Source organism: Amphiprion ocellaris, chromosome 5 (assembly GCF_022539595.1).
Source record: "Amphiprion ocellaris isolate individual 3 ecotype Okinawa chromosome 5, ASM2253959v1, whole genome shotgun sequence".
In the NCBI taxonomy this organism is placed as follows: Eukaryota; Metazoa; Chordata; class Actinopteri; family Pomacentridae; genus Amphiprion; species Amphiprion ocellaris.
In genome coordinates, this window is record NC_072770.1 from 4424986 (window position 1) to 4450088 (window position 25103).

The 25103-nt window shown below is 40.9% G+C and overlaps 1 protein-coding gene and 1 long non-coding RNA gene across 3 annotated transcripts; one reads left to right on the forward strand and one right to left on the reverse strand.

Moving 5' to 3' along the window:
• The first annotated feature begins 55 nt into the window (after positions 1-55).
• LOC111583130 (uncharacterized) lies at positions 56-7389 on the forward strand. Of its 2 annotated transcripts, XR_008601824.1 has the most exons (3): positions 56-651; positions 1552-5989; positions 6193-7389. It is a non-coding gene; the product is annotated as an uncharacterized LOC111583130 (long non-coding RNA). The 2 variants fall into 2 exon arrangements; XR_002747390.3 differs by having other exon boundaries at positions 56-5989.
• osgn1 (oxidative stress induced growth inhibitor 1) lies at positions 7180-23344 on the reverse strand. The gene is made up of 8 exons (XM_023292071.3): positions 23191-23344; positions 15541-15603; positions 13932-14068; positions 13659-13850; positions 12249-12340; positions 10727-10926; positions 10291-10634; positions 7180-9035 (listed from the first exon to the last, which is right to left on the reverse strand). Exons 2-8 carry the CDS (start codon positions 15596-15598, stop codon positions 8403-8405), a joined length of 1656 nt encoding a protein of 551 aa, XP_023147839.2. The 5' UTR covers positions 15599-15603; positions 23191-23344; the 3' UTR covers positions 7180-8402.
• Positions 23345-25103: the final 1759 nt, after the last annotated feature.

Sequence of the window (25103 nt, forward strand, 5' to 3'; positions counted from 1 at the left end):
TTTACTCTCGTTACTCCAGCGGGAGTCCGAACCTGAAGTGAATGAGAGCGTCGGCGAACAGCGCGTCAAACCCGCGTCAAGGCAGGCGAAGCGGCAAACACCGCGTCCTGTCCGGAAGTGCAAATAAAAGCACTAAATCAAACCTTACAAAGTTGTTTTAGGTTTTGATAGAATTTTTTTTTTTTGTGAATTCTGAATGAACGTAGTGAGTTCTGAATGCTCAAATTCTTGGTGAGACTTACCTTTAAAGGAGAAAACTTTACATTAATTTATGTAAAATATACCATACAAAGAAAACATAATATAGAAAACAATATAGACTATAAGTAAGACCAGAACTACTCAACACACAGACATATAAATATAAACACGATATAAATTGCATGCGTGCACATAGACTGTATAATAAAGATGGACGTAGCTACCATGACGTCACCTGTTGGTTTGGAGAAAATGAAGCCCAGATTTTGCTACTTCCTGGTTGACATCTTGGATCTTTGGAGCCAGAGGCGAAAAAAATATTCTCAGAGGGCGGAGCTGGAGTGCAGCGATTGGTCAAACTGACTGAGCGCCAAGGACTCTGTCCCACCCACATTTACCGACGCTTCTGCTCACAACGTTAGCCTCCAAAAGTGGAGCTAAACTGTACAGGTAAAAGTTAAAGTCATCTTTGTAATTAGTTCTGCTCTTCTCCACATCTGGACAACATCACATATAAAGCAATGACCTACGTACGTTACTGTAGCTGAAGTTACTGCAAGTTAACATCAGACTGTAATCTCTGATGTAAACTTGTTCTAACATCGTGTTTTAAAGTTGTTCTGTAAATCTCAGGTTATGTTTCCTGACTTTGTGTTAACGCTGATGCTAAATCAGGTTAGTCAGTGTCATACATTAGTTAACTGTAAGCTGTAGCTAAGTGTCCTGCAGGTCACAGCTGATCAATCATAACGGATTGATAACTGCTGTTTCAACGTGTAGTTCATTAATGATCAGCAGATATAAATTAATCTATGTTAATGTTCCTCCACAGAACTCTGCTAGTGATGAAAGTTAATCTCTCAGTTCAGTGAATGAAGAACATTTCAGTTCTGCATTAATATCAGACTGTTTTAACAGCTTCTGTTCATTTCAGTGAGGAAAACATCTGTTGAAATGATTCTTTCAGAAACAGTTACATTACTGAGGTCTACCCACAATTAGTGGACCACAGACGGGACTGATAGTTACTTTCTGCTGCTATTAATGTAAAACACAACAATTTTTTTTTCACTACAACAGTGTATGGTCAGATAACTGTGTGGAGCTCATGCTAATGCTAATGATACATTAGAATTTTAAAAAGAGAACTATTGTCCATCTAGAGCAGTAAAATGTTCTTTGGCCTCAACCAGGAAAACAAACACTCCCACAGGATTAAAAAAAAAAGGACACACTCTCTTGTTTTCCATTCATATCCTAATGTATTCACTCTAATATTTATTGTTCCAGCAGTTGGAATGAAAGAACCTTGGAGGTCTTTTCCTGACTGTTAGTGTCTTTTCCTTCCAGCCTTGGTCTGGATCATTTGGAACATCTGGTCTGATGTGAACTGAGAGCTCCAGAGAACATGAACATCCAGCTGTGGTTGTCTGAAGAGTCTTCTCTCCTTCATCATTGTGAGGAAGAGCAGCACTGATGTCCTCTTCATCCGTCCAGTAGTAACAATAATACTGCACTGCAGATTCAGCTCCTGTCTTCATAATACAACTTGTCTTGTGACTGTTCAGTTTTTACACTTCACTGTCAGCAACACATTATTTATTTCATCCATTTATTACATGTGTTTACACATCTTTACAGTTCAGAATTGTTAAATAATGTAGTTTTTAAATATGCAATAAAGGTAATAATGAAGCTTCCGCCCTGAATGTGTTGATGTTTTAATGCAACGTATCTACTATACTACTATAAATAACATGGACTTTTTATTTTGTATTTCTGCTACAACAGCAGAGATGAAGTTAAAGGTGATAAATGGAACCTGTGAATATTAAGACCAGAGAATAATAAAAAGCTGAAAGAGTTGGTCTGTCCTTCTGTAAATGAAAGCTAAACAGGAAGTGGTTCACTGAGGATGTCGTCCACTCAGTCTCCTTCCTCACAACCAGATGAGGGCCGTTTCTCAATTCTAAGTACGCAAGTCCATACTCGTGTACTTGGTGAGAACGGACTTGCGAGTCAGACTCCTAAGTATGGACTCCCGAGAACACGAGAACGCATTGAGGCTAAAGTGCAATTGGAACACCAGCGTACTCGATGATGTCACTGCCTCGGTTCATCTGCTCCGGTTATTTTTACCATGAAAAACAATGAAATGGAACAGATATTATAACACAGCCCTGCACGTTCATGGGTCTTTGTTTGGTGTTCAAGATGTTCTTTTATATTGTTGTTCTGGCAGCTTAAAGGTATTCTCATATATTATATCCTGAGTAATCCATCCCAGGTTAACTGCTATGTCCAGTGGGTTAGAAATAAAATTTTCAACATGGAACTGCAGAAAGTTGCAAAAACTTAAGAAAGTAAAAAGTAATGTGTAGACTAAAAGATGTACAGTCTAAATTAATTTTTCTCGAAGAAACACATCTGGCAGTGAGTGAGGAGTTAAGGATCAAAAGGAGGTGGTGTGGGGATGTGTATTCAGCACCTTTCAATACCCAGGTGAGAGGAGGTGGATGGAGTCACCCATCCAAATAATCAGAATCAGGTGTTCCAATCACTTCCATGGCCACAGGTGTATAAAATCAAGCACCTAGGCATGCAGACTGCTTTTACAAACATTTGTGAAAGAATGGCTCGCTCTCAGGAGCTCAGTGAATTCCAGCGTGGAACTGTGATAGGATGCCACCTGTGCAACAAATCCAGTCCTGACATTTCCTCGCTCCTAAATATTCCACAGTCAACTGTCAGCTGTATTATAAGAAAGTGGAAGTGTGTGGGAATGACAGCAACTCAGCCACCAAGTGGTAGGACACGTAAACTGACGGAGCGGGATCAGCGGATGCTGAGGTGCATAGTGCCAAGAGGTGGCCAACTTTCTGCAGAGTCAATGGCTACAGTCCTTCAAACATCATGTGGCCTTCAGATTAGCTCAAGAACAGTGCTTCAGCAGAGAGCTTCATGGAATGGGTTTCCATGGCTGAGCAGCTGCATCCAAGCCACACATCAAGTGCAATGCAAAGCATCGGATGCAGTGATGTAAAGCAGCCACCACTGGACTGTAGAGCAGTGGAGACGCCTTCTCTGGAGTGACGAATCGCGCTTCTCCATCTGGCAATCTGATGGACCAGTCTGGGTTTGGCGGTTGCCAGGAGAACCATACTTGTCGGACTGCATTGTGCCAAGTGTAAAGTTTGGTGGAGGGGGGATTATGGTGTGGGGTTGTTTTTCAGGGGCTGGGCTTGGCCCCTTAGTTCCAGTGAAAGGAACTCTGAATGCTTCAGCATAACAAGACATTTTGGACAATTCCATGCTCCCAACTTTGTGGGAACAGTTTGGAGCTGGTCCCTTCCTCTTCCAACATGACTGTGCACCAGTGCACAAAGCAAGGTCCATAAAGACATGGATGACAGAGTCTGGTGTGGATGAACTTGACTGGCCTGCACAGAGTCCTGACCTCAACCTGATAGAACACCTTTGGGATGAATTAGAGCGGAGACTGAGAGCCAGGCCTTCTGGTCCAACATCAGTGTGTGACATCACAAATGCACTTCTGGAAGAATGGTCAAAAATTCCCATAAACACACTCCTAAACCTTGTGGACAGCCTTCCCAGAAGAGTTGAAGCTGTTCTAGCTGCAAAGGGTGGACTGACGTCATATTGAACCCTATGGATTAGGAATGGGATGTCACTTACGTTCATATGCGAGTCAAGGCAGGTGAGTGAATACTTTCGGCAATATAGTGTACCTCCAGGATGTATATTGGGCCTGTTTTAGCCAAGAGACTGATTTAAACTCCCAGTCACTATCAGACCTACAAGGGACTAAATGGCGGCCAATACAATCAGACTGATCCTGAGCCATTGAAGGGGGGCTCAGGAACCTGGATGACAACTTCAAAGACATTCCACCCACTGACAAAGGAACTCTGGACTCAAATCACAATCAACAAAGACAATCATCCCACAATTCTGGACCCAACTTCTTTTTTTGTACATCCATTTCAAAGAACAAATTAACTTTTCAGTAACATTATGGTCAATCTACATCTTGCCTTGCCTTTAATCTTTTATTTCTCCTGATTGGGTATCAACATGATAATTTTAACATGTCTGTCATTCACATGATCATATTTGGTATCATTCTGATCCCCTGTCTGTCAGTAATACACCCAGGTAAATCATGTTCACCAGATTACAGTATTTTTGGAGTTATAGATATCACAAAATGATCTGCAAATGTAATTATGCGAGAGACATCTGGACTTTAGCCCTCCTCAACAGAGGTTGGTCCAGATGCACCTTTTCTTTAATGAGATGCAACAATCTGTTTTAAAAGACCATGTACACCATTTCGAGTCCTCCTTTACCCTCCTTTCTAAGAATTATCTTTTGCCATCCAGCTCACCTTTACCACTGAGTTTTCCTGACACTGAGGCTCCACTCTGTCCACCGCTGTTTCGACCCGCTTCCACAGGTTGACTGGACCACCCACGTCATCTTCATCGTCACCTCCATCGCCATCATCATTACAGGCATGCAAGTACCTTCCAATCACTGAGTACTTCATGCACTCTTCTCAATTCTTCTAATTCTTGAAACCCATTAATTTAGCAAATTTTCAAATTGGTGTTACAAAAATGTACAGCTGCTTTCAGGTGTGATCTCCTAATTCCTTCCTCCCTGAGCGCCATACTACAACGTAATATTCTCCCAATATTGTGTCATAATATTGTGCTCACTTTCTTCCCCTGTTCGTATCTTGTGTTGTATGTGTTGTGTTCTTAGTTGACAGTCGTCACTAATCATAGTTAGTTGCGGTTATCTTGTTTGCTGTTAATCAATAAATGTCTAGTATCTAAGCCAGTTGACTCAATTGTTTGTCCACATTTTGGTCCCTAATTTGTATTGATTCAAGCTACCGAAATTCTATGCATAACCCTATTGAGCTAAAACATTCCCCTTGATCATTTTATGAGGCTTTCCTTGTCTGCAGCAAGAGACGTTTCAGGTGCTGCATTATTATATTTAGCCTAACTTATAGCGGGAGGTTAAATGACTTTTGACTTCAAGTCATGATACAAAGGTCCCCTTTGCGTCATGATTTGAAGTCAAAGGCCTATTTTTTGGCCTTAACCTCCCTACTATTAGATGTTTCACTGGTCGAATACCAGTTAGACTATTTAATAATTCTGCACAAAGTAATATTACCCCCATTTACCGTACATTTCATAATTTGGTGGAGAAAACGACTTAAACCTTACAAAGATTAATTAAGAAATCCTACAATGATGAATGGACGGATAGATGTCACCATAATCTAGTAATTTAATAAATGTTTTCGGGAGCATCTGCACTAGTATGTGTGATGGGGTGGGTTCTTACGGACAAAATGCATGTTTTATTCTTTTTATTTTATGCTGTTTGTTGTGATTTTAGTGAGTTTTACTGCATGGATTTTTACCTAACTGACCTTGAACGCCTCACAGGCAGGCCGCAATCAGCAGCATTAGCAGCAGCTGTGGAGACGGCACCTGTTACACCTTTTAATCAGCAGGAGAGCAGCCACAGAGAAGAGAGTCGCGATGAAGCACAGACGCCGGGGACCGACGCCATGGAGCGGGGAGCCGGCGAACTCAGGAGGAGCGGACTGCCGCGGCCATAGCTGCACCGGACCCGAGGGAGAATAGCGGGACGCCGACCGGGCGTCGCAGCATTATGGGCTGGAGAAGAGGGGAAGCTACGTGGGAAAGTAGAGGGCTGTGTTCGCGAGGCACCCCTCTTCCATGTAAGGACCCTCTCTATTCGTTTAACTACGTATTTTAGCAGTGGATTTTATTGTTCTATTTCTTTTAAGGGGTTTTTATTACTTATTCCCTCACTCATTGGGACACCTTTAGGTTAAGCGGCCCATTTAGCTGAAAGGGTGTCTCTGATGAGCCTCCTGTGAACAGTGGAGTGACTGCCTCCCTCTTATGAACCTTTTTTTAGAAAATCCCCGTCCATAGCCTTGGAGGCCACACCGAGGACGAGCCCAGACGGGACGAGGACCGAGCCACTGTGGATGACTTGGGGCTGTGATTTTTAATTCTGTTTTATTAGAATAAGCTGGTACTTTTTTTTTTTTTTTTTTTTTTTTTTAAATTGAGCGTGGAACTAATTCAAAGAACCTGGAATTTTTATGAGTTCTAGGCTCTTTTAATCCTAGGTGGCGTTGTCGGACTTTTCTACCTTGTTTTAAATTGTATTTTAATTCTCTAAATCTCGACACAGCCAGCACGTTCACATATGCAAACTATATTCCTCGAAATATGCCACAAACAAGAAAAAAACCTGATGACATGTTTCATTCAAACAAGAGAATTTCACCAAAAACGTAAGAACTTTGCACGCCTAGTTTGTCTCTGTCAGTCTTTACAAGGGATTTTGCATTTTGATTGCTACTGGTTCAGCAACTTTATTTTATTTTACAAATAAAAGAAGCAGCCTAAATAAAGTTGCCAAAACTTAACTGCATTTGTTGGAAAGAGAGAAGCTCTTTCAGATACAATCAGAGCCTCAGAGCTGACAGCAGATGTCTCATTCCTGCACAACTACAAGGCTGCAGTGGAAAGAGTCCAGCAGCGCCCTCTGCTGGAGGATCCACAGCTGCACTCAGGAGCTCTGCTAGAGGTGGCCAAACATCTGGGCAACCTGAGCTTCAACATCTCCAACAAGATGGAGATGGTCTCCTGCACTCCTGTGACTCTAGATCCAAACACTGCTCATCCAGGCATCCTGACTGAAGGTCTGGGCTCCGTTTCACAAAGCAGGTTGAGTGTAACCCTGAACTCTGAGTTTACAATTCCAGAGCAGCTGATTTGAGTTGGTTTTATCAACTTGGAGTAGTTTCATTTAAAGGGTCAACTCTGACCCTTCAACTCTGAGCTGAAAATACTTTTTAAAAGAGTAGACTGAAAGAACCAAAGCACTCACAACTCAAAGAAAATGTATATTTTCAGCATTAAGATTCACACATGATTCAGTGTTACTGCAATTTGCAGAAGTGGTACATTGTGTAAATGACATAATGACAGTGCTAGACAGATGCAAACTAGCCTTTAAAACCAGTGTTACTGTTTACAATGTCGAACTCTGATGTTACAAAACCTGCAAAGTAAACATTTTCACTGAGAAGATTTAAAAAAATATGGATTTTTTTTCTGTTGTAAAAAATATTTTCAGAATCATCAAAGATGTACAAAGGTGCTAGCTAGGTACAGTTACATGATTAAAAAAACACTAATGTAGAAAAATAAAGCACCACAGATTCACAAAACCCATAATATACAAACATACACAGAAAATGATATAAAGAAAGAAACAGGAAATAACTGTTTGGGACAGTGTAGTGTTGCAACATTACACACGAGACCCAAGAAATTACGGAAATATGGCAATAGTCCTTGCAGTTAAAAAGCTGCAGCACCGCATGTTTTTTTTGGTCCCATATGATGCTGACTCATTAGCCTTTAAGTTAATGTTGTGATTAAGGCTCTTTGGGTGATGAGGACCTAAACTGAGCTGTTATTTCTGCATTAACCTTCTCTCTATCTGCACCCTCACTTTGGATTTACTGCACTGGGAACTTATTAGTGTCATCTACTGCTGACAAAAGCATGATACAATAATCAAGACAAGAATGTGGCATTTTCTGTCGAAAAATTCTACAGCTCAGATAAAACTGGATGAAATACAAAACATCATTAAATTATATGGTTGTTTATGCTTTAATGTTTGTAGCTTGACATACGTAGTTAATCAATAGCAGAAGTCGCAAGCTATGAACAGCCACATTCATGGCTACTAATTCATGTCCTACTAATTTTAAATAGTTGGAGAAATTTAAAATGCACGCAGGTCTGAGGAGGTGAAGACATGCTTATTAAAATTTATTGCTATGAGTTCATGTAAAAAATAAATCTGCATTAAAATCTGATTTTTAATATTCTCATATATTTACATAGAGTAGCTACAGTCACGGAAGGATTTCAAGGTGGTAAACATGTAAGTTTCTACCGTTACAATTTGATGATCCAAAGGCCAGTCAGATGTTGACTGAATTATGCCTCTGCAGCGCATTCATGATTTTCTGTATGGCTTTTGATCAATCACAGCAGGCCGGTTTGCTTCAGTCCACTCGACCTTACCCAGTAAAACGGCTATGAGTTGAGAACACACACATCTGCATCTGTCTGGGAGGTCACCTGTCTGTCCATCCATCTGTCCATGATTCTGTCTGTGCTCAGACCTCCTTCTCCTCTCCCCTGTTCCTCCCTCTGTCTCTTGGTGAGGTCGCTAGCGATGGCCAGCGCTCCTCCTTTCAGGAACCTGACGAAGTTCTCGCCGACTAGCGGCCCCATGGCGTACATGCCCGGCCCCTCCGCTGCCACCACCTTGTTTGTAAACGGGTCCACTTCGATGGGGTTCCTCCGGCATGTGATCGGTTCCTCAGGGTAGATACCAAGCGGGCGGCCGTTGTCTTTCAGAAAGGAAAGATTGGGGTTTGCGCCAATCAGAACCAGCGCCTTGGAGACCTGGACCACCACCCGCTCACCAGAGTCCGACTCCAGCACGCACTTCTGGTCAGGTCGGAACGCCACAACTCTGTGGCGTGGAAAGCTCAGGTAGCCTGGATAGGAGGAGGAAGGTGAAGATGGTGAGGAGGTGGTGGTAGGGGAGGATGGAGAAGGGAAGGAAGGAGAAGAAAGGGTGGAGCGGGGATGGTAGTTCTGGGCGTGGTTCTGAGGCTGAGGGTTTGTCTGGTGCTGCTGCTGAGTCATCATCTGGTGAACCTGATGGCCGAAGGAGATGAAAGAGTTAGACCCAACCTCAGAACGGACACAGAGGAAATAAGCATGAGACTTTTGTTCATATTTTTACTAAAGTTCAATTTTTGGTAGTTCCTTTTACAAAAATGGCAAAAAGCAGTAGTCGACATGTACTGTCCATACTATTGACGAGTACATTTGTACAACCTCTACAAACTTCATCATTTTTCATTCTACTCTGCACATTAACTCTACAAAGATATTTGACCATTCTGAATATATCTTCAGATTCCATCCATCAGTTCTATTGCTCAAGTATGTTTTATTTTCTTCTCAATTTCTTTAATGTTTCTTAATTTGTTTCCTCTCTGCTCTGTGCAGACACAGTCTTCAAGGTCATTTTGATGAAATATTGCAAAATTCACAGCCTTTTAAAGGGCAAATATACAAAAAAAATGAGGCGCTTGAGCATGTTGGCACTAATGAGGAACTGAATTTGTCATCTTTCCTCTAACCTGACAGGTACTTCCAGCTGTACTTCTGTATCTTTTATCTTTCTAACTTTAAGACATATTTGTTTTTCCTTTTAAATAATAACATCCCTGATATAAAAGAACTGATTCATTTATTAGGTTCCCTCTGGTTTGTCACTTTTGACAGATGTTTGTTCAGATTTTTTGTACTTGTATCTGTGTTTCCTGAAGACAGGTGTATTTTCCTTTGTTTTGGATAATGTGTTGCTGGTCTGATACTTGAACACAGACAATGGTAACTCCCACCTTTGGATTTGTCATCCATTGACAATTGTACACCTGATTTGGGTTGAAGAAATATGTTTTCCTTGTGTCTTGGTCCATTTTGACTCTGATAAAACCCTAGCAGTTTTGAAATTTGCTAAATATACAGCTGTGAATTTTGTTGTGTCCTCCAGCCACTCTTGAAAAACCTGAATTTTATACTGATATTTGGTTAATTTTCCCAACAGAACTGCAAGTCACATAAGATTTGTTAAACGACACGTTAAAGCTGAAAACAGATCGATTTTTCGTGTTTTTACAGTTTCCGCCTCTGATAAATACTGTAATTTTGGTGACATTTTCAACGATGACATGCCTTTCAAACCCGCGGGTGGATTTTGGGATTCAGAGGGTTTGGACTAAACAAGATATTAAAAAATAGGCTGCAATCACCTGATGCACTAAACTTCTTCTTTATATATAAAATGTGGCGAATCAATCAGCCATCAGTGGCTTAAGGTATGACGCTCTCCCCTCCTCACCTTGTGGTACTCCGGGTAAAGCAACTTAGGCAGCTGGTTGAAGATAAGGCCGGGGTCGGTGACTGATCTCCTGAAGGCGTGGTAGACGGGTGTGTTGAGATGGTGGGCAGCCAGCACAGCGTCGGCTGCTGTAAGCCCCGCCCCCACCACCAGTATGGGGTCGGACGACTGATCGAGCTCACCGCGGGAGATGGCCGCCTCCAGCTCCCAGAAAGAGTGGCAGACAAAGGGTAGGGACTCACCCTCCACGCTGAGCCTGGCCGGGATATCGTGTGTGCCCGTGGCCAGCACCACGCTGTGGGCCAACAAGGAGAAAGGCACCTCCTCAGAAACACAGGAACCACCTAGCAGCAGAAAGGAAACAGAAAGTGAAGGAAAACATCTGGCACTTTGTTTTATCCTTTGAAAGAATCACAAGTGTGCTCCTTCGTTGTACCTCCAAGCTCCTCCCCCTCTCGCCGCTGTAGTCCCGTTACTCTCCAGCAGGGCGGCGACCCATCCGGGTTGCCGGGCTGCCTGGTGACAGAGGTAACGGTGGTCCCACAGGCAAAGCTCTGCTCCAGGGACATCTGGGAAACATAGTGTTCATAGTAGGACGCTATCTCTGCTGGTGTGGCGCGGTCATTTCGTACATTTCTGGAAAGAAATGAACATGAAAATACATTTTGATACAAAATACATACATATGTTTATAGACACAACACAAAGCCCATAATCAAGGAAGTATAAGTCAAATTAATTCACTATTTAAGCCATTTAATTAATTAGACACAATAAGATAACAGTAAAATAACCAGGTGTTGTACTGGTAATCAAACAAGTTTAAGTAATTTTAGGTTCCTTAGTATACAATAACAATATTTTCCCTTTAATAAAATATTAAATTTAAAAAAAAAAAAAAATTTAGTGCAATTATTACTCAGTAGACTGTCAGAACATAGCAGGGTATCAATATGAAAATATTGATACCATATCTGACATCATTACAATGACAGCTTGGATATAAGGTCTTAATAACCTGTAGGTATATTATGTAAACTACAATAATAAAATCTGCTTTGTGCATTACTGTTGTGTCTTTTGAACCAAGTCTTAGAAAAGCATCGGTTAAGGTTGTGAGCTCAATGTTCAACACTCACCTGTTTCTTTTGAAGTTTTTAGAGGTATCTACTTTTTCCATTTTTGTCAGCAACAGTTCATCATTCAGCTTTAGCTTGTACTCAGGTTAGTACTAAGGAGGCCAGATAGTGATCGAGTTTTTCTTCAGTTTACCTTCTGATGAGGTACTTTTTTGTTCAGGATTCCAACTAGTACACAATTTCTTGTTCAAGTTGCCAGATAGTTACAATCTTGTTGTCCAGGTTATCAGCGTTATGTTATAATGTTTTGTTCACATTGTTGCTGGTTAACAACTTTTTATTCAGACCACCAGCTTGTTAACTTTTGGCTCAGGCTACAAGTTAATAAACAACTTTTGCTGGTGTTTATTAGTCTCCAGCTAGTAAACAACATCTTATTCAGCATGTCAGCCATTAACGGCACAAACATTTGTATTCAGGTTGTTAACCAGTTATCAGTGTTTTATTTAGGTTGTCTGCGAGGAAACAGCTTTTTGTTGAGGTCACTAACAAATTAACCAGTCTGTTCGACCTGTTTATGAGTAGAAAAATACGCACACATTTGGATCTAACTTTTCTAATGCTGCCTGAGAATGCTGTTGATTACTGATGGATGGTAAAGATTTACATGTGACGTGTTATTTCTACATCACAGAGACACAGCTGGCTGGAAGTACACTAAACCAGCAACATATCTTTTTCTGAATGAGCCTCTCTGGCAAAATGACACCAGGAGTTTTATTACAGCTTCATATTTAATGAACCCTCTTGTGTGTTTAACGCACATGGTTATTGTGAGTCTCGTGTGCTGCGAACAAAGTGGTTTTATTAAGATCAGACCTGCGTTTGTCTCTCATCCAGTCCTTCAGTTTGAGTCCGGGAAGCTCCATCCAGTTAGCCAGGCTCAGCGTTAGCATGGAGCCCTCCATAGCCTGGAAAAAGCAGGCAGAAAAGTTTCATCATGCAGACTGGTTTGACCAAAGGTTTCAGCTTTAACCTTTTCTTGTTTTCTTGAGTTGCAGTCATGGTCTCTTTGTATCATGTGCACATCACAGAGCTGGTGTGTGCAAATTAGCAGCAGACACAGAGAAGCAAAATTTGTTTGCACACACTAACACAATGCCTGCTAAATTTGCTTTAATTTCCATGAACAAAGACCCTATTGTGAGACTGTTTTTTCATGCCAGGAAATTTTTAGAGAGTTAAAAAAAGAAAGGATGTGTACAATCCTGAAGAAAGTGGATCACTGGCCTTGTTCTTTGTATGATATAACCGTCCATCCATCCATCCATTATCTATACACCGCTTATTCCTCACTAGGGTCGCGGGGGGGGCTGGAGTCTATCCCAGCTGACTCAGGTGAAGGCAGGGGACACCCTAGACAGGTCACCAGTCTGTCACAGGGCTACATACAGAGACAAACAATCACTCTCACATTCACACCTACGGGCAATTTAGAATAATCAATTAACCTCAGCATATTTTTGGACTGTGGGAGGAAGCCGGAGTACCCGGAGAAAACCCACGCATGCACAGGGAGAACATGCAAACTCCATGCAGAAAGATCCCGGGAAAGCCGGGATGTGAACCAGGGATCTTCTAGCTGCAAGGTGAAAGTGCTAACCACTACACCGCTGTGCAGCCCATGATATAACCAGCTCATTTGAAAAAAAAGGCTAAGGAGTAAAAATATTACTGATCCTGTGAGCTTAAAATACACAAATAAAACAGTACAAACAATTCAAAAACATAAAGTTTAAAAAAAAATGCGTTTTATGCAAAATCACCTCCTCTCTGTGCTAAACTGTTTGTGCCTCTGCCCTCAGGAAGAAGGTACATGTCGATAAGAACTCGAACCATGAGATCGAGGACAGCTTCTTCCCCAGAGCTGTAAACTCTGTACAACCTCACGCTCACTTTAAAAGCTTGAGACGAGATGGAACTGAAACTGCACCTTGCACTGCTGCACTTTAATCAGTTTGCTACATGTACAGATTTTCTTACTTTTAATGTATTTTTACTATTTTTTCAATGCACTGTATGTTTTACTGTGCATGTCTTTTAAGGTTGACATTTACGCCGGTGTTACCAAAAATGTCATTATGTGACTGGTGAAAACCAACTGCATAATGACAATAAAGAGTCTTGACTAAAGTCTCTGTTTATTATTCTGTTTACACAAAAACATGCAACAGATTCATCTACACATTCAATAATCTGAGTATAAAATGACTAATTGCAGTAACATACATGCCAGGCTCCTCCCGGCGGACCCTTCCCCAGCACTAGGTGAGGTATCGCACGCTCCGGCTCGTATCGCCATTCCAACGGAGAGGTGTGGTCCAATCCAAAGTCACTGTCAGGCAGCAGCAGTGAATCAAAAAGCACCGCCACAGGATTGGATGATCGGCCCTCCAGGCCCTCGCACAGGTACTCCAGATCCTGTAGAGAGGCAAAGAGACACGATGAGGACCTGTTTATGATCGTTCACTGCATACTGAAATTAACAGTGCACAGATTTACCTGCTCCAGCAGGGCCAGGTGAGGTTGTTCTTCCAGCTTGCTGTGCAGCAGTGGGTTGGGATGCGATGCCTCAGTTGACAGGTAGGGGGTGTAACCTGACAGCAGGTATGACAGACAGATCCCTGATGGGCCATTACCTGAGAAACAGAGAGGTGATTTTTGATGGGGCTGTCAAGTTGTTCCAGCCAATCAGTGTGATAAGTTTCCAGTTGCATTAACAATCCGCACAACATTGTGGTAGCTGTTGTTACTGTGTGCAAATTGTGTTTTTTCTTACATTTTTTAAAGTGAAGACACTTTTTAAAACTAACATTTTAGTTTTGCAGACAGAAAACATGTAGTTCCCTGCAGCATAACTTCACTGTATAATCATTTACCCGTCTGAACCCCAAAACCTGGCAGCAGGTTTGAAAGGCTAAATCAAACTAATTATAATAATAAAAAGATTAAAAAGCTGCTGAACTACCCTGCAAAGTTTTTATTGTAAAAACACACTTGTAATAAGGAGCTACCTTAAAGTCTAACAAGTTTTTTGAATGCATTGTTTACCTCATAATTTTCTGCAACTCTGCCGAGGTTCTCCCATGTCGTACTGTGGCCAATTTCCACTCTTTTTAAAGGCTCTGAGGTATTTAGCTTGCAAACAATTATTAGCAGCTGTGTCATTGTTTTTTAAACAACAAATAAGCTGCAGTCTCCCACAGTAAACAACCTGTGACAATATTAATCTCTTCACAGCAGTTTAACATCAAAATAATCCTCATACTTGATCGACATGATTCAGTGACTGGTTCATTGTGGTTTATGTTGCCAGCTGCTGAAAACAGTCAAATGCTGTCGCAGCAACTTCATCAGTCCAGGAAATCTGTCAGTATTTACTGGTACCTCTGAAATGGATTCATACTTAGAGCAGAGTGTTGCTGACACAGTTAATCACTTTAATGTTGGAAGCATGTAATCAAAGCAATGCTGCTCCATTTGAAAATCCAAACTTAGCATTAACTTGAGTCTCAGGTAGCTCGCTAAACGGGACAGTCACCAAAAACCTTTGCCACAACTTAATTCTGCAGAGTTCTTCAACTCAGCTGCTGCCACAGTTAGACAGCAGCGAGGTGTCGCCTCTGTGCCTTTACAGACGGTCAGCAAACACACCTGTAACTCCATCTCATCAAACAGATGAGCGGTGGGGCAACCAGGTACTACACACTAATCTACTACACACTTTCTATGCATGTCTCTCATCTTCTTCCTTATCAGTTCATAATCTGCTCAATTAAAACATTAATTGGAACTCCCTTGTTGCTAAAGACTAAAAAGAGCCTATAAACATCTGTTTCAGTTTGCTACACATAATGTCACAACCACCTCAACAAAGTCTCCCACAACATATTCAAAACAATCTGTGTGTGTGTGTGTGTGTGTGTGTGTGTGTCTGTGTGTGTGTGTGTGTGTGTGTGTGCGTGCGTGTGTGTGTGTGTGTGTGTGTGTGTGTGTGTCTGTGTGTGTGTGTGTGTGTGTGTGTGTGTGTGTGTGTGTGTGTGTGTGTGTGTGTGTCTGTGTGTCTGTGTGTGTGTGTGTGTGTGTGTGTGTGCATGTGTGCGTCTCTCACCAATTATCACCACAGGCAAAATCTCTCCAGGGAGAATCTTGTTATCATGAAGATCCATTTCAACTGTAAAGACAATTAGTACTATTAGAAGTTTATAAGCATTAATCTATTAACTGCTGTTATATAAGACTGAGAAAGTAGATGAAGTCTGAATTAGTTCATTGTTTCCAAGTCCAGTCATAGTGGTGAGTCAGTTCATTTTCCTTCACCTCTGACACACAGTTCTTCCCCACACAACCTCAATCTACTATAGCAACTCAACCCAGAGCAAACACAGATGTGGTGATGGCATGCACACACTGACAACAACAAAGTAAGTGACTGTCTGTATGAGAGAGAGCGGGAAAGAGTTGGATTTTCACCCAGCAAACATATAAGGATTTCTTATTATATTCTACTACTTTACTAACTACATTGTGCTTTACTCAGTAAGAAAAACATAAATATGTGATGGCTGTGTCATGTGAAATTTTTTTTTTTTTTTTAAAAAGACACATCCACTCTCCCCATTAAAGAGCCTAGACAAGAAGTTTGTTCATATTTTCAAAAGGCCCAAACAAGTCAAGTTATGACTCATAACTCATGATTTACCCAGGCTTGGCAGCACAGTGCTGCTTACCCAGCTAATCACAGGATGCCAGGAGCCCAAGGGCACACTGGCAGCAGTTGGATCATATTTCATCACAACATGCCTGTGCACAAACAAAGCTGCCTCCTCTCCCTCACTTCAGTTCCACTAAATTACAGAGAAGTGAGCTGCATTCATGTGGCACAAACAGTCGGATGAAACCATGGCTTTGCAGCAAACACCAGACAACAATGGAGAAGTTATCCTGAACTGGACCCTTTTACACTGAAACCCAACACTGGATCTGTTTTTGTTGTTTTCCACAAGAATTTGGCCTCGAAATGTTCGCTGATATTTTTGATAATAATACTGAATAATACCAACAGGAATCCAAAGCTCTCTTTTAAACACTGACATAACTTTGCCCTAATGATAACTGTTACAACAGCAAAATACTTGAATTAAATGAGTTATCAGTCACTCCATACCAGCTTTATGTAAAGGCAGTTGTTGGTTGATGGTGAACACGTATTTCCTGTCACATTTTTACTCGCTGTAGGCTCATTTTTCTCTGCAATATAAAGTTCTGCATATCATCTGTGTAGCGTAACAGTTAAAATTCCATGAATCATTTAAAAAAGAGAAAGGACACAAGCAGAATGTCTTTGACTACCATTGTAAAACATTTTTCAAAGTGTCCACAGGTGTTAACAATACTGGAAAAAATTGTGACTGTACATACTAGATATTACCACTAGCCTGCAGTTAAGCAGCATTAAATCCCTTAATTTCTTAAATGTGACTCTTGGTCTCAGCAAAGTGTTTACTGGCTTATTAGTTGTGCCTAAGACAGAGGACTTTTTTTGGTTTTAGAAACTTGTGCAAATGGCATTTCTGCAAATAAGACTTGCAAAACACAGTGATTTTGAGGTAATTTTACAAAATTAAGCATAAGTTTGGATCTTTTTCCTAACAGAATTGCACATCACAGATGAGCAGTTCACAGGCCATCAAAAAGTTGAAAATCCAATTATTCTTTCTGTTTTTACAGTTTGTGGCTCCGATAAATAGGGATGGTTATCTGTGTTTTTTCACAGTACCACTACCTTTTGATCCGGTACTTTTAACAGTATTCTTATCGATACTTTTGGATTGTTTTTTTTTTTATTTTGTATTTAAGAGAAAAAAACTAAACAAATTAAGACCAGAATAAAGATGGCTTTATTTTCTCAGACTGTGTAACAATTAAAATTTACACAGACACTAATGCTGTGTTGACGGAAATGACCAGAGCACTGAGGGCAGTGTCAAAGGTTTGATTCAAAAATAAAATATTATCCAGCGTATTTCAATAAACTGCCCAGCATTATATCAGAAATAAAACCTTTACCAACAGATATTAGGTGAATGCCAGTACATTGGGCAGACAAAATTGGGTTCATTTGTCACTTTTGAGAATAAAATTAATGTAGACGGACAGTTTTCCTGCAGCCTCCAAATCACTAAATACCGCTGCTCTGTGCTCTGAATGTGAAACTAAAATGACAGTCACAGTTCAGATTTATACTTTTTAATTCACGTTTTTACAAGTTATTCAGGTTTTTTTTGTCTTATTATTCCTCCATTTCAAAGGGCAGGATGGCTTTGAAAACAGGTAAAAGAATCAACCACAAATAAAACATTTCATTTGCTAGGAGTACCGAGCCGAATTCAACAGACACAAAAGCCTCGAGGCACAAGAGACAGTTCTAAATACTCTATGGACTGACTATGCTGTGAAAACAAACTACATATAAGAAACTCTCAATAAACCTCACAAGAAGAACATAAGCTATGACTAATTAAATATATTTTTATATATTTATCTATATATTTAGTAAATCTAATAAATACATTTGCTGATAGACATAGAGATCTTTCTGTAACCTAGTTACATTAAAAGGTTTACATTTTTACATTTTTGCAGAAACAATAAATAGCTATGAAGGCAAGGCAGGTGAGTAACAGAGCAGCTCCGCCCTTCAGACACCTGGTGTTCAGTCTGTCGGAACTAGACTTCGAAAGACTGAAGTCTGGTTGAGATTTAGAAAGCAGAGGTGCGTCATGTCTTATGGTGACGACAAAGAACATGCAACACAACAATCTTCTTACTTTCTAAAGTATTGTTAAAAGAACCGTTGCCATTGGAGATTAGTCCGGTATTTAAAAAATTCACCCCATGGCTCCTTTAGCCGTCCCTTTTAAAAGACCAAACACCTTAATAACCCACCATCTGGGTTTGGGGGCTTCAGAAGGACCAGGGAGGCCCCACCTTGCAACTTACAGGACTTTAAGACACATTTTTGTGCCAGATACCACAGCACACCTTCAGAGGTCTAGTGGAGTCCATGCCTCGATGGGTCAGCGCTGGTTTTGGCAGCAAAAGATGGACCAACACAGTAATAGGCAGGTGGTCATAATACTATGCCTGATCGGTGGAAGCACACCATGAGAAAAAACACATAGAAACTGCTTGGAGTTCAGAGGATTCACACTTTATTTCTAGAATAACAAATTCAGCACTACCAGCCACTTTGACCAGCAAATTCTGCAAATTTTAAACTGTCTTTTGTACAAACTTAAATGCGAGTGACCGCTCTCACTTTACACTTAAAGAACATTATTCACATATTTCCTGCTTAGCAACAAACTCTCTTTGTCTCTTCTCCCACACATTAAAACTCAACTGAATGCAACAAGTTAGAAGAAGTGTGGGAAGAGGATTCCACTACCCACTGACAGTCTGCCAACAGACAGAGCACAGACCACTGTTTCAGCTAAGATCTGACTGGTGTGTCCTCAGCTGCAGGACGAGGCGAGGACAGCTGCACATAGCAGCGGTTAGCTGTTAACAGTCTGCCGAGTCATGCTTACACACACCAACACAGGGAGAGTGAGGAGAGGACAAACCACAAAGCAAAAAGGAGGGAGATGACGACAGAAGCTAAAGGTCAGGATAAGCAGAGAGACGGAGAAGAAAAAGAGCAAAAAGAGAAACAAAAGAACTAGAAAGAAAGAGCAAAAGGTGGCGAGTTAAAGGAGGTTACGTAAGAGCAGCGCAGAAGCTGGCGATGAGCCCAGACTCAAATGTGTTTCACAGCCAGAATTTACTGGACAGCGCGCACACACACACACACACACACACACACACACACACACACACACACACACACACACACACACACACACACACACACACACACACACACACACACACACACACACACACACACACACACACACACACACACACACACACACACACACACACACACACACACACACACACACAGCGTGACTACGTGCAGCACGAGTAGTCTGGTTTGGCATAAAATGCTGAGAATACCTGCCAAGAAATGGTGACTCACACCGGATTTACACGATACTGCTGTCATTGGAGTCAGTGAAGCTCATTGTTCTCAATGTTTACTCTTGCAAAGAAATGAAATTTAGCTGGGTTTCATTTGATCTTTGAAAAAAAAATGAACAAACCAAATGACAGTTAGACTACGAAAAGAAAATTTGCAGCACAAACATTCTTTTGCGTAAGTTTGGGCTGCTTCATCAGCGTGACTACGTGCAGCACAAGTAGTCCGGTTTGGCATAAAATGCTGAGAATACCTGCCAAGAAATGGTGACTCACACCGGATTTACACGATACTGCTGTCATTGGAGTCAGTGAAGCTCATTGTTCTCAATGTTTACTCTTGCAAAGAAATGAAATTTAGCTGGGTTTCATTTGATCTTTGAAAAAAAAAATGAACAAACCAAATGACAGTTAGACTACGAAAAGAATATTTGCAGTACAAACATTCTTTTGTGTAAGTTTGGGCTGCTTCATTTTCTGCATCATATAATAATATTGGAACCTCTCTATGGAGACGACCATGTTTACTGTAAAACTGAGTGTCCTCTGGCTGCAGGAAATGTGGGGACATCAGACTGTCTATGTTCTAATGGCAATTACCAATAAACAAAATTGACGAGTCACCCACAATGTATGAGGTAATGTGCATGTTGTACATCACTTTTAACACACTTACAGTTATTACATAATCCTAATCACAATCATTTTGATAAGATGGTCACTGTGTCAGAGTGGGCCATTAGAAACTCAGAAATCCTGTAGTGATTTGGCCAAGACACATAAGTTACCAATCAATCACAGCTGATAACCTTCCATGGCTGCTGTCTGCATCAGGAATAAGGTGCCAGGACCCAACAAGAGCAAACAAGACTGTGAAATACAGGGCTGCTGTTCAGTAGGTTGGCGATTTTCTCTTATTAAAGCATGAAGAGCTCTTTGGAGAATTTTCTCTAGTATTTACTTCCCTGTAATGTCGCTGCGTTTGTAGAATGGTTTAATCGCACTGTGCAGGCTGACAATGACGAGCACTCAAAGATGTTCTCAGACCTATCAGATCAAGCAGCAATTTAACTGCCAAACAGGATAATCTGCTCAAAAATCGATCCAAAGTGCACTTTAAAGCAAAAACAAGTCAGTTTACTCTTGAAGTTCCACACATTCGTGTTCATGACAACTGTGAAGTAACCTTTATCTATCAATATGTGCGCCATATAATTAACGTGACAGCATGCCAAGATAACAATGACACAGCACTGGTTCCCCCATGCACAACTGCACACAAGCATGCACATGTGCACAATGCAGTGTGCCAAGTCAGACTGATAAAGTCTCACTCAATCAAACTTTAGTTATAGAGCACTTTTCACCCCCCCCACACACACACGCATGCACACACACACACACACACACACACACACACACACACGCACGCACACACACACAAAGCATGCACATGTGTACAATGCAGTGTGCCAAGTCAGACTGATGAAAGTCTCAATCAATCAAACTTGAATTATATAGCATTTAGTCCCTGTGTTGTGTCACCATGCAGTGAGCAACGAAGCTGAATTCCCAAACCAAACGTCCACTTTCAGATCTCAAAACCAGACAGAAAAAAAAATCTAAATACAGACCTATTCACTGGACACTTTAGAATTGCCACAGTCAAGAATTAGCGCTGACTTCCGATTTTTTTTGACTGCTCTTCGATTTTTTTTTTTTTAATCTCTTTAAAATAAAAACATGGGTTTATTTGGGAAAATGTTTACAGAATGTTGTTTTGGTATCAGCAGTAAAAATAAGGTGTTGCATCACATCAGCTCTTAATAGCCAGGCCACGCTATCATTTGTTGTAAGATTTTTGCTGACTTGAAGGTTTAAGCACATAAATGGCAACATGGATTTAGAGGGCATCTATGTCACAGTGACGTTTAAAATGTTTATTACTGGGGTCTGATTATCACATATGTCCTGTTTACTACAAAGCCTCAAGTCTTTCCCAACTGCTGATGCTGTTTTAATACTGGAACGCCTCTTTAATTCCAGCCGACATAGTTGGATTTTACAAAACACACTATGTCTCCAGCTCTGGAAAGAAATGCTCCACATGACACCTACACTAGTTGTGCTGACCTACAATCATCCTGCTGCAGCTGGCCGGCCCATCTGCCATCTGTACCGGCCAGACGGCTAATGAGATTGTAATTATGTCTGCCCACTGACCTGCAGAAGGCCTGCAGGAGTCTGCAAAGGCAGCCAGAGTCTGCAGAAGAATCAGAACTGGTCCTGAGAGACCGCTGTGTGACGATACAGACTGATAGTGAATCATTAAATCATTATATATAATCATTATATATAAATATATATATATATATATATATATATATAGATAGATAGATAGATAGATATATATAGATATAGATATAGATAAAAATATACACACACACACACACACACACACACACACACACACACACACACATACACACACACACAATAAGGCCTGAACCTCTGACAAGACTGCATTTAGGTTACAGTAGTGCTTCATGTCTGCATGAAATAGTTGGAAAACACTGATACAGTGAGTTTAAGTTCTATTTTACTGTAAGACTAAAATGCATCAGTAATAATATACTCATAGCTGGTAAATGGTGCCATTTTTTCTTATGTGCATGTTACTTTTGTTACTTTCAGAGCACTTTAATGCAAGTCACTTTCAAATGCTGGACTTCAGAGCTAAAAAAGTCCATTATTCAATTAATGACTGAAATGCCAATAATTTGCTGTTCCTAGCTTACACAATGTATATACTTTCTAGAATACAAATGGATTGATGGTTTCCTGTTACATAAATAATTTAAAATTGAACAGAAGAGGCATTTTCACGGACTTCAGACATCTGCATGTGTGTGCTGCAACTTTTTCTTATGTAATGGCAAACTTCCCACAATACAGTACTCCATAGATGAGAATGACTGCAGTTTTATCAGGCATGACATTTAGGATGATGATAAGTAATACTAAAGCACTGTTTTCAAAGCTTAGGCTATGTTTCTGTTTAAAATTTTGAAAAATTATTATATCCTATGTGCAGTTTCCTGTGTAATTAAACCCCTACTAGTGAAATCAAGTAATTGTGATTCATTACTAACAATCACTTTTTGATCAAGTGGAAAACTTTATCCGCACTATAAGAGTTGAACTGGTCCTTTAAAGCTATTTCAACTGGAGTGGATATGATCCAGGGCGCAGAGCAAGTAAAATACTACAATTTAAGTTGCCTTATTTTTCTAGAAATATTTAGAATGGAACAGAAGAAGTATTGTCATTGTTCTGAGGCGTCTTATGAACTGAAATACATTTCCTGAAGGACTTTTGCATGTTAATGTGGTACCTTTTCTTATGTAATGACAAACTTCCCACTGCACTCCCCTAAGAGACGATGATCAATTGGCTAAATTTAGCAGGACACGGTGGTAAGGTGCGGCAGCGGACTGCGTATGTAACCGGTCTGTTCAGTCCGGACCAGCGCCCTCCCCCGCTGGCAGGACTCAGGCTGCGGGCAGAGACCTGTTCACGGTGTTCCCCCTGAACGCATCGTATTAACGCGCTAATTGCGGAGCCCACCGGGCCGCAGCCTGACGTATGCAAGTCCACCAACACCTTTGCTACTCACAGAAACGTCCTGGTGCCGAGCTGCTTCAGTATCCTTCCAGAGGAGAAGAGGATGTGGGTTAGTCTGCCTTCTTCTAGCAGCAGCCTCTCACTCCGTCATGTCACCGCTTTCTTCTTCCGCACATGTGCTGCGCAACCGTACAGCTGCCGCCCGGAGCTGCAGCCTCAGCTTATATACTGTTACAGGCTGTCCGGTCCGTTGGCCAATCAGCGGAGGCCCCGCCCCCCCTCCTCCCCCAGCAGCGCTGTCGTAAGAACAAAGATCGTCTCTGAAGGCGTCATGGAGGAAAAAAATGTATCGCTGTTGACAGGATTATGCCCCTCTGAAGCAGTTTCTGGTCGTAATGTCCTGCTCCTGTCACATCTTTCTTCACTGTGAATCATTTTTCACGACAACATGAAGTCCTGTATCTCCGTGGAAGGCTCTGAAATGCCTTCTGTGCAGTACGACACAGTTATAATGCCACAAATCTGCCATTAAAAGCTATAAATAGTTAAAAAGTTGAATTTCTTTGAGTAGTTATTTCAGAAAAATTTTAAAATAAAATTTGGATAAAATGAAACGTTTTCCAAGTTCCCACAGGTTTTGCCAGCTTTTGCAAACACTGGAAAAAATCTTGACTGGACATCATATAGATAGTTTACAGTGATTTAAGATTAAACATTATTAATTCCAGTGTTTTCAGACAATGACAAGCGCTCAGAGATTACTGAAAATAGTATATATATGTGTGTATGTTTGTGTGTGTGTGTGTGTGTGTGTGTGTGTGTGTGTGTGTGTGTAGATAGAGAGAGAGACTAAAATAGGACAAGATTAGGAAAGTAAGATAAAATACGGGCAATGATTCTAAACTAGTAAAGTAATATTGCACGACATTAAAATATTGCTCAGTAATTCATCGCACTCCTGACTGTAACTACCCCATGAACACAAAAGAACATCTTGCAAAAGAAAAAAATCCTTACAGTGCAGTTAAATCCATCAAAGACTTATTTTTTGGCAGTGCCTGGAAATGTATCAGAGTGGGAATCCTGCTTGATCTCCCTCTCTTAGAGTGGCAGAGCAGAGAATGTAATGCTCAGAGTTGGGACAATGGTTGTCCACAACAGTATGGTGTAAATTTAAATATCGTAACTGTCGTTTGAAGATTTATAATGATATTTAGACATAGTGCACAAATACACAAATCTTACAGGTGATCCATAGCGCCATCAGATGGTCAAAATTTTCATCTAGCGACATGAATTTAGCTCATTTACTAAAAGCATGGATCCCAGATGACGTATGCTAATAACTTTACATCCGTGCTACCAGTGAACATTTATAGTTTGCGTCTTTGTTAGTTTTTGAGTGAAAACTCCACTCAACAACTGTTTGACACATTACTTTAAAATGCAGCATTCATGGCCCTGTATGTTGAGCTGTGAGAATGTGGGTGATTCTTCCACATTATGTCATATTTTAAATTTGTCTTGCACTATATGTTGTTGATGTTACATGATATCGATACAGATACTTGCAAAACTGACGACAGTCTGATCAGCCTCAGCTGTACTTTGCGTTCAGTGCCACTTACTGTTAAAAATGACATGACACCACTATATAGCTTTGTGATAGAAGTGAATTGGGATATTTTCCCTCAATACAACCACCACAGTTGGGATTCACTTTTGCAAACAGCTGTTCTGGCTCTTTTACCTTCTTCTGTTCGACAGTTTGGTCCTCGTAAAATAACGTGATGATACGTTCATGTAACTGGTCACATGCTGCAACTACCCTATCTACATCGCTCTGGGTCCTGGTTCTTTTCATCTTGACGCAACAGGCCGTCCGCCTGCTGCTGCGTTGCTTTTCTCATCACTTGCCTTGCTCATTGGCTGAAATCCATCTCAGTGGGTTGTTCTCTCATTAAC

Coding starts and splice junctions, on each gene's coding strand:
- osgn1 (XM_023292071.3), bottom strand. CDS start 15,598: ATGGATCTTCATGATAACAAGATTCTCCCTGGAGAGATTTTGCCTGTG. Junction 13,851..13,931: donor ACCTGGCCCTGCTGGAGCAG/GTAAATCTGTGC, acceptor GCCTCTCTACAG/GATCTGGAGTACCTGTGCGA. Junction 9,036..10,290: donor TTTACCCGGAGTACCACAAG/GTGAGGAGGGGA, acceptor TTCGGCCATCAG/GTTCACCAGATGATGACTCA.